A 9,970-nucleotide genomic window follows, 5' to 3' on the forward strand; every position below is an offset into this window, starting at 1 on the left:
GGTTAAGGATATAGAGAGTAACTTGAAGCAGAGAATGAATATTCTTGGAAGGTGTTTGAGGAGGTGACTTTTTTTAAAACCATGAACCTAAAAGTTTGAACTATACTGGTTCGAATCAATGTGCTCCTTATCCTTGGAGATTATCATATTTGTTTAAAGAAATAAAACATTTATTCTTTTATAAATTCTATACCTCTAATATTGAAGTTAAGGCCTCTTGTTTTAATAGGGCTTAATCATTTTTAGTTGTGTCTTAAAAATATTAATCCCTCTAAAATAATTTTACATTGTGTTTACTGAGTCTTTATTGTGGTGGAACTGACATAAGACATATTAGTTGCAGGTGTATATCATAATGATTTGGTATTTGTGCATATTGTGACATGATCACCACAATAAGTCTTCTTAACATACAAGCAGAGATCTGAATAATGGAGTAAACTATAGGAAGATCTATACAAAGAAAATAGTAAGGGAAGGAACACAGTATATATTTTTGTGAGCAACAGGAAGGCTAATATGGCTGGGGCTTACATAAGGGAGGAATAGAAGGTAATAGGTTTAGAGCAGTAGGGGAAGGTTGAATATTGAATAGCCTTTTAGGCTATAATAAATATTTTTTATTTTCCAAGTGCAATGAGGAACCATTGGAGGGCTTTTTCTAGGGGGTGACATCTGTTTCTTTTTCTGAACGATCACTTCAGGTGCTGGATAGACTATACTGTAAAGTAGCAAGAATAGAGGCAGAAAGGCTAGTAAGCGATGATAGCACTTTGGTTTAAAGTGTTGGATTTGGGGGGATGGTGAGAGGTGGTCTGATGTAAGGGAGAACTTAAGGATGAGGGCAATGAGAGCAGAATGAATCAAGAATGATTCTTAGATGACTCACTTGGCCTGAATACTGGAGATGAATGGCTGTGACATGGACTGAGATGGGGACACTGGGGAGAAGCAGGTTTGAAGGAGGTGCAGGGATATCAAAGCAAAAAATGCCCAATTGATATGATGGTGGAAGTCCTGAAGATAAAAAGCACTTTATGAGAATTGTAAGATATCTAGAGTAAATAAATTTAACTTTCTTAGCCTCTATAAGGATTGCTGCCCAGTTTATTACAAATATTCTTTTTGCTGCTTCTCCATTTTACTAAAATGCTGGTGTAGTAGACTTCTGTGGGAATTTTTTTTTTTCCACTTCTGCCTTTAGATTCACTGTATTTAGTTTGATTTTTTTGTGGACTCTGCATAATAGTAAGTAAGCCAGCTCCTTGACTTGAAAGTGTGTGCTTGTAAGCCATGATTGTAGAAACTGTGCTTCAGTACAGGGAGTTTTACATTGTAAGTGATGAGTTTTGATTGAGAGAATAGAAGAAATATTACATAGGGTATAGGTTTACTTTGTAAAGATGGCAAAATTTGCTATTTCCTCTTTACCTTCAAAAGAATGGATATTTATTATTTAAGTGACTCAAGTTTATTAACTTTTTCTTTAGTTTTTATAAAGCATCTTTGTAATTCTTTTTTTTACTAAGATTATAACTCCTATACTCCTATTTTCCTAATCAATTGATGATTGATTTCCTAATCATTGATGATGACACAAGGATAGAGGAGCAGAGAGAATTGCTACAATTTTATACTTTAAAATTTTTTGGTTTTTAATGACTTCTTGGGAATATGCTTTAATTTCAAGAAATAAGATAATTCAACCTTTATATAATCTTCTAGATACTTTGTATATCAAGATGATCAATCTTTATATGTATTGTGACTCAGAAAAAATATTTTAATTTATCAGTTCTTTCAAATAAGTATGATTCCATATAGGCATTCTGTTTTAAATACTGATTTCAAATTAACATCATAATTTCCAGGGAACAAAGTATACCCAGATTAAAGTTTTCTAATGTCCTGTAAAGGTTTGAATCTTGGGCGTATTAACTTGGATAAATTAACCTCTCCATGTTTTAGTTTTCTTATTTATAACTTGGAGAAAGTAAGCCATACAGTTGTTGCTAGGATTAAATAAATTAATATAATAAAGTGGTTGGAATAGTGCCAGGCATGTAGACATTCAATAATTGGTAGGTATTTTTATGATTATGACTACTGTTATTGTATACAGGTAGGTAGGTAGGTTATCTGATACTTGTTTTTCTAAGTATAGCTGATGGTCAATTTGAATCACACTACTGCCTAATGTTTTCTGTTCTGAATAGCCTTTAACAAATCACATGTCAGGTATAAACTGATATGAATAATTTGATATGTCAAATATAATGATACATATCTGTGTTTGGAAATAATTGGTAAAATCAGAAAAAACAAGGTAGGACTTTTCCATATTGAGCTTATTGCAAATAACATTGTTAAGATGTTTGATTAGACTGTTTTAGTTCTCAGCATTGGTTTGGATCAGCACATGTGATAGAAATATGACACAAGTTACATACATAATGATAATTATCATAGTAGTCACATTAAAAAGGTGAAACTAACCTCAGTATCTTTTAAGTCAATAAGTACAAAGTATTTCAACATGAAACTGACATTTAAAAATTATTGAAATAGTTTATATTTTTTGTATTAATGTTACAAAATAAGTTATATATTTTATAGTTATTATACATATCAATTTGGACCAGCCATTAGATGGACTGGCTATCTCAGTATCCATATGTGGTCAGTGATTACAGTATGGGACAGCACAGGTCTAGATACATTTATGGAAAATCCCTGTTTAAGAGATCTTGTGTTTTTTTAACCACTAACATTTTATTGCTGTGTACTAAAAATTCTATAGGTTAAAATATACAAAAGGAAAATTCATTTAAGATAGGTTTAATTCCCAAATACATAAGCCAAAGGAAATTCATGAAAAGCACATGCTACCATCTATCTTAAAGTGCAATATGTCAAATATGCAGTAATTTCTAATTAATTAATTAATTTCCAGTTAAATAATTGAGTATCTGCTTAGCATTAGCATTAGTATGTGCTTAGCATTACTCATAGTGCTAATACTTTCATTTATTAGGAGTAAGATCTTGAAGGTTAGTTATTAGATGTTAGGTATATGTATTAAAGATAAACTATACTGGGTAATAGTTGAAGATAATTTTATGTATGTATTTTAATTTATATTTTACATAATATACATATATATGTATAATGTGATTTTTTTCATTATTGTTTTTTCAGATTAAATTTCTGTTTTCTGTGTATCTACATTTAGAAGAAAAATTGTACATATTGTCATAAGATGGAATTTTTAGTTGATTGAAAATGACTTTTTTTTTTTTTTTTCATTTTTCCATAAGATAATGAAATAAAGTCAAACTTTGCCATTGAACTTTCGTTAATAGTGTCAGAAACCCAACTGGCTTGGGTTCTGGCTTGCTAAAGGTAGAAATTTCTGCAACTAACTTTATTCTTTTTATCTCAGGTCGCTCATACTCTGTATGTTCTCCAAGAATGCTTAATCAGTGTCTGGAGTCTTTGGTGCAGAAAGTGCAAAGTGGGGTGGTAATAAACTTTGAAAAAGCAGGACCAGATCCTTCACCTGTAGAAGGTATTATTGTACTTTTCTTATAGACATTCTAAACTTTATTGTTGAACTAGAACTGAAAAATTACTATGATTTGGCTTTAAGATTGACAAGGTCAAATTATTAAGATGACAAAATGGCTATTGGTAAAGAGGGAAGATTAAACAGGAAAGTGAAGATAAACTGATAGTGATTCACTAGCATCACTTTTTTATACGGATTGTTCATAATATAGGAGTCAAAACCTTATTAGGCATTTATTAATTAGCAGCCTCATACTTCCTTTTTAAAAAATAAAAGGCCACTTTCCTCTCTCCAGTATATGTGTGTATCCTGTGTCCCTTAATTGAACAAGAATGTTTAATCCTAGGTGTTTAATTCCTTAGCTACATTTTTTCTAAGGATCAGTCTGGTCAAAAACAAATGGTTTGGGGCGCCTGGGTGGCTCAGTGGTTTAAGCCGCTGCCTTCGGCTCAGGTCACGATCTCAGGGTCCTGGGATCAAGTCCCATATCGGGCTCTCTGCTCAGCAGGGAGCCTGCTTCCCTCTCTCTCTCTCTGCCTGCCTCTCTCTCCATCTACTTGTCATCTCTCTCTGTCAAATAAATAAATAAAATCTTTAAAAAAAAAAAAAAAAACAAATGGTTTGTGTGGTTACAAAAAAAGGAACCACCAGCCTTTGCCATTAAGCTGGATTCTATTCTAGTTAAGTTCCATCTGACTTTATTTTAATATTCTGTGATCATGAACTATTTATATTAGTTAGAGGAGTTACACTAGAACCAATGGACAGCTTATATATCTGTGATCCTCTGTGTAGTATGGCATAGCTTATAACGAAATTACAGAGTCATTAATGACACTTGGCAGAAGTGATCCATTGAGTGGGTAAATTGGGAGAATAGAAAGGTCATATGGAAAAAAAAAACTGGTTACTCTCAGAGGGGTGTAATAGGGAAAGAACAGAAAATGGCAAAGTTATATAAATTGTGTCACTGTGTCTTTAAAAAAAATAACCTTCTTTAATTGACTCTTAGACACAGAATGTATTTATTTTTAAATTATTTTAATATTTGGCTTAGAGTTAGGCACCAAGTAAATGTTAAATAAACTGTTGAAGACCATTGCTATTTTGCTAGAATTATTTTAGATTGAAGGTAGATACCTCGAGTTTGATTTGCATATAAAATTTTTTGATATTTAGGCTTTAGTTTAAAAATGATTTTAAAGAAATCTTAATGTAGCAATACTTACCTAGTATTTACTTAGCCAATGGATGACGAAGAGATTTTCTTCCCTATCATTTAATAATAGGGAAAACATACCATTCATTAAACAAGTATCTGCCATAAAGTAGGTTTTTACTTATTCTGAACTGGCAAGTAAAGGATACTGTGGGACCTCCTTTCAACTGTTGAATTCATAGTTGGAATTTATAGTCTTTACCGTTTTGTGAATTTTAATCTAGGTGTTGTCATAGTAGAACCATTCAAAAGAAACAGGAAAATTCAGAATTGAGCCAAGATTCAGACATTTTTACTAGGTTAAGTAACAATGGATATAATTTAACTTTTTATGGCTTTTTTTCCTTAATGATACTTACTTTCTTTGTCTTAATTTCTTTGCTACAGATGGTCAGCCAGATATATCAAGACCTTTTGGATCACAGCCTTGGCATAGCTGTCACAAACTCATATATGTCAGACCAAATCCTAAAACTGGGGTTCCTATAGGTCATTGGCCTGTTCCAGAATCTTTTTGGCCAGATCAGAATTCTCCAACACTAGTAAGTACCAAAATGACTATGACTTTGTATTAGTCACCATTTAACTGCTTTTCATAGTAGTTTGAAGTACTGTTACCAAGGATGTGGCTAATTTACAGGAATTAGACAGATGTTCAAAGTGCTCTGGTAAGCTATTATTACGTGATTTAGTATACTGTATCATTCATTATAAAGTAGTAGAAAAAAGGTGTTGGTTTCCTTTAGAATCTATTTTTGTTTTTTAAGAATTTATATCTTTATCTGACAGAGAGAGAGATCACAAGTAGGCAGAGTCAGGGAGAGAGAGAGAGAGAGAGAAAGAGAGGGGTAGCAGGTTCCCTGCTGAGCAGAGAGCCCCCTGCAGGGCTCAATCTCACCTGGGATCATGACCTGAGCCTAAGGCAGAGGCTTAACCCACTGAGCCACCCAGGTGTCCCCTCCTTTAGAATCTGTTATGTTTATGTTTTTATTATTGGCATTTGGGTGCAGAAACATAATGTGAGAAGAGTTTCTCTTTGGTCTCTAAATATTAATGTAACATAAGGATTTGTCTCTAGGATACAATTTAGAATTTAAATAAAAGGTTAGAAAATAATTCCAATTGTTTATAATCTTTTAGGATGTAGTCTTAGAAATCTATGTTGACTTCCATGGTTTTAGGTTATGTCCAGTGTTTTCATTCTGGAAGCTTTTAAATAGAAATGACTTTCTGGTCTTGTTTATATGAATTATTTTTAGAAATTGTGAGATTTATTGAATGATCATTGTGAATTAACAGTATTCACTCTATGGTCCTTACACTAAAGGAAAAATTCATACAAATTAATATCTAGCCAGTTATATTAATATGCCTTTTTCAGGATAGCTTTTTTCGTAGTATCTGAGCTTTTTTTTCTAGTTTCTAGTATCTAGGCATACTTTGTGGCAGAACATGTTAGTAGTTCTTTTGCTATTACCCTTAGAAGATAATAATGATATTTCAGAGATCCATGAAGCAGTTGTTTTTTTTTTTTAAGATTTTATTTATTTATTTGACAGAGAGAGATTACAAGTAGGCAGAGAGGCAGGCAGAGAGAGGAAGGGAAGCAGGCTCCCTGCTGATCGGAGAGCTTGATGCGGGGTTCCATCTCAGGACCCTGGGACCAAGACCCGAGCCGAAAGCAGAGGCTTTAACCCACTGAGCCACCCAGGCGCCCCCCCATGAAGAAGTTTTAATAAAGTTTCATGCAGATACTATTTTTTAATTAAACTGAAACCTTTCTGAAGCTTTTTCATTATTATTTTTGTTAAGTTTTTATTTTAATTCCAGTAAACATATGGTATTATATTAATTTCAGGTATAGGATATAGTGATTTAACACGTCCATACAACATCCAGTGCTGATCACAAAACTGCACTCTTTAATCCCCATCACCTATTTCACCCATCCCCTCACCCACCTCCCCTCTGGCCATCAGTGTGTTCTCTGTAGTTAAAGAGTGTTTCTTGTATTCTCTCTCTCATTTTCCCCTTTGTTCATTTGTTTTGTTTCTTAAATTCCACATACGGGTGAAATCGTGGTATTTGTCTTTCTCTGAATGACTTACTTTGCTCAGCATTCACTCTTAGCTACATCCATGTTATTCATATGGCAAGATTTCATTTTCTTTATAACTGAATAATATTCCGTTATAATATACATATACCTTATCTTCTTTATCCATTCATTAATTAACGGGCACTGGGGCTACTTCTGTATCTTGGCTATTATAAATAATGCTGCTGTAAACATAGGAGTATCATGTATCCCTTAGAATTAGTGTTTTTGTATTCTTTTAAATACCCATGTGATTGCTGCATGGTAGAGGAGTTCTATCTTTAACTTTTTGAGGAACCTCCATACCATTTTCCACAGTGGCTATACCAGTTTACATTCCCACCTGTAGCGCATGAGTTGAAACCTTTAAACCTATATCAGCTCTTCAGGGCAATATTTATTTATTTGTATTCTATACATATTTCCTCTATTTATTAGGGATTTAGTGAAGTGGTACATGAAATTAAGACTTTATAAGAAGTGTTCTTTTATTCCTTTTCTTTGTTTTCTGATTGAGTCATCATAGTTTTAAAATCTGGCCTTTCTAGAGAAGCTATTAATTTCTTTAGTCATTTTACTTTCTTTTCTTATTTATATGAAATATTGTCTTGTTGGTTGTTCATTCTGTTGTATTTTAACACCTCTAGGAGTATGTGTAGTAATAGAAGGAAATCTAAAACCAGTGTCACAAGCATTATCTGTTAATATTGCCCTAGTGGTCTTTTGCAAATTGTTAGATTTTGAAGTGTGGGATTTCAGTTGGGGGAGGAAAGAGTATGAAGGCTTCTGGGTGGCTCAGTCAGTTAGATTTCAGCTTTTGGCTTGGGTGGTGGTTCTGGGATCCTAGCATCGAGCCCCGCACTGGGCTTCCTGCTTAGTGAGAAACCTGCTTCTTCCTCTCCCTGCTGCTCTTCCTGCTTGTGCTCTCTGTTTCTCTGTCAAGTAAATAAATAAAATCCTAAAAAAACAAGTATGGAAGTCAAAAAGAGTAAAGTGTATTTAGAGGAAGGAGAAATAGCTGAGTATAGGTGGATCATAACATGTGTGGGGGGCATTGAGAGTATTACATAAACCAGTTGGCTCATGACTTTAAATGCAAGGTTAGAGGATTTGAGCTTTTCTCACTTCAGTGGGGTTCACAGAATAAGTGAAGATGTTTTTAAAAGCGTGCTGCTTTAGGAAATTTAATCCAGTTGTTTTCATCTGCAGCAGAATTAGGAGATGAGTTGGATGGTAAGCAGGTTATCTAGATGGCTATTGCTAGGATTCATGTAAGAGATTTTAAGAGAATGAATTACGATGATTGAGGAGAGAATCATAAGAAAGAGACAATATTGGAAAGAACTGGCAGAGTTAACTGAAGGATATTAGAGGGGAAATGAAGTTTTTTATAAATAATAGTATTCAAATCAGATGTATTGATACTGAAATTAAATGTGATTTGTTAAGAGACTGGTTCTGAATTTATTAGATCATGGCTCCACCAGTTATTAGCTGTGTTTTGGTCAGCTATCTTCTCCACTCAATTTCCCATCAGTTAAATGGAGATAACTGCTATCTCATGAGATTGGGGGATTAAATGAAGTCATAAATGCAAAATTTTCTTTGCCAAGTTATAGAAGACATCCTCTCTTGCTAGTACACATTTTCCCCCTTGGATCTCAGTATTTTCATTCAAAAATAAAATTGAGTTTCATGGACTGTTTCAATAAGATAGGTGTTAGGTACATAAGAAATGAAGGAGCACAATATGAAGTAAAACATGGTGCTTCCCTTCTGAAATCTTACCATTCTACAGGAAGGTCAGACTAGTGAACATAATACAAAACAGTGTGCTGACTGTACGAGGTGCATGGAGCAGAGCCCAGAGGATGTGGTGCCTAACTGCCTGTATGTATTTGGAGGACAGGGCAAGAAAGGGTGTCAGATGTCTTACTTGCCAATTCAGACTTTAAAACTATGTTTGTAATATGCAAGGGAGAAAATGATAGAGCAGCCAGGAATAACGCGAAACCAGGGGCATGAAAAGATGCTGATCTGCTTGGATAACTACAAGTGGTTAGGCATGGCTGGAGCACAGGGTATACATGATGTGGTGGTTGAAAGAGATAGGGACCAGATCATTAAGGATCTTTGTATATATTTAAAGAAAAGAGTCTGGGTCCTATTTTTAGGTGATTGGTTGCTACTTTTACCAAATAATTTTAGGTAGGGAAATTACATGATCATATTTATATTTTGTGGCTATGGGATTGATTGGAGGGAGCTAATTAGAGAGGTTAATTAAAAATAAGCAGTTGTACTAGTCTAGTCTGAGAAATGATGAAGGCATAAATTAGAGTACTAAGAAAGAGAAGATATAAATTTTTAGAGAGATGAGAATTTATTGACAGAAGGCAGTAACTAAATACTGAGCACCTGCCAAGTTTTTGTGTTCTGCCTACTAGCTTAGAATTTGTGGGATTTTATTTGGCTCTTTGTGACAGTTAAATAATGAGGATAAGGAGGAGATAGTGAGGATAACACGTAGGTTGTTTTTATTTTTAAAGATTTTATTTATTTATTTGAGAGAGCGAGAGAGAGAGAGGGAGGGAGCACGTGCAAGTGAGCGTGTAGGAGCAGGATGAAGGGCAGAGGGAGAAGCAGACTCCCTGAGCAGAGGGCCCGATGTGGGGCCCCATTCCAGGACTCTGAGATCATGACCTGAGCTGAAGGCAGATGCTTAACAGAGCCACCCAGGTCCCCCAACACCTAGGTTTTTAAAACAGGTTTTGGGGGGGCGCCTGGGTGGCTCAGTGGGTTAAGCCGCTGCCTTCAGCTCAGGTCATGATCTCAGGGTCCTGGGATGGAGTCCCCCATCGGGCTCTCTGCTCAGCAGGGAGCCTGCTTCCCTCTGTCTCTCTCTGCCTGCCTCTCTGTCTGCTTGTGATCTCTGTCTGTCAAATCAACAAATCTTTAAAAAAAAACAAAAAACAAAAAACCAGGTTTTGGGGGCGCGTGTGTGGCTCAAGCTCAGTGGTTTAAGCCTCTGCCTTCAGCTTAGGTCATGATCTCAGGGTCCTGGGATCGAGCCCCACATTGGGCT

At 34.9% G+C, this 9,970-nt stretch overlaps 1 protein-coding gene across 2 annotated transcripts in view; it reads left to right on the forward strand.

The window, feature by feature from the left end:
- The window catches only part of INTS6 (integrator complex subunit 6), a 90,360-nt gene that overhangs the window by 57,773 nt on the left and 22,617 nt on the right, over positions 1 to 9,970 (forward strand). For both annotated transcript variants that reach the window (XM_059378134.1, XM_059378135.1), the window contains exons 6-7: positions 3,443 to 3,568; positions 5,175 to 5,329. In XM_059378134.1, the coding sequence (XP_059234117.1) occupies positions 3,443 to 3,568; positions 5,175 to 5,329 (281 nt within the window). The remainder of the gene's footprint in view (positions 1 to 3,442; positions 3,569 to 5,174; positions 5,330 to 9,970) is intronic.

Source organism: Mustela nigripes, chromosome 15 (assembly GCF_022355385.1).
Source record: "Mustela nigripes isolate SB6536 chromosome 15, MUSNIG.SB6536, whole genome shotgun sequence".
Classification (NCBI taxonomy): Eukaryota; Metazoa; Chordata; class Mammalia; order Carnivora; family Mustelidae; genus Mustela; species Mustela nigripes.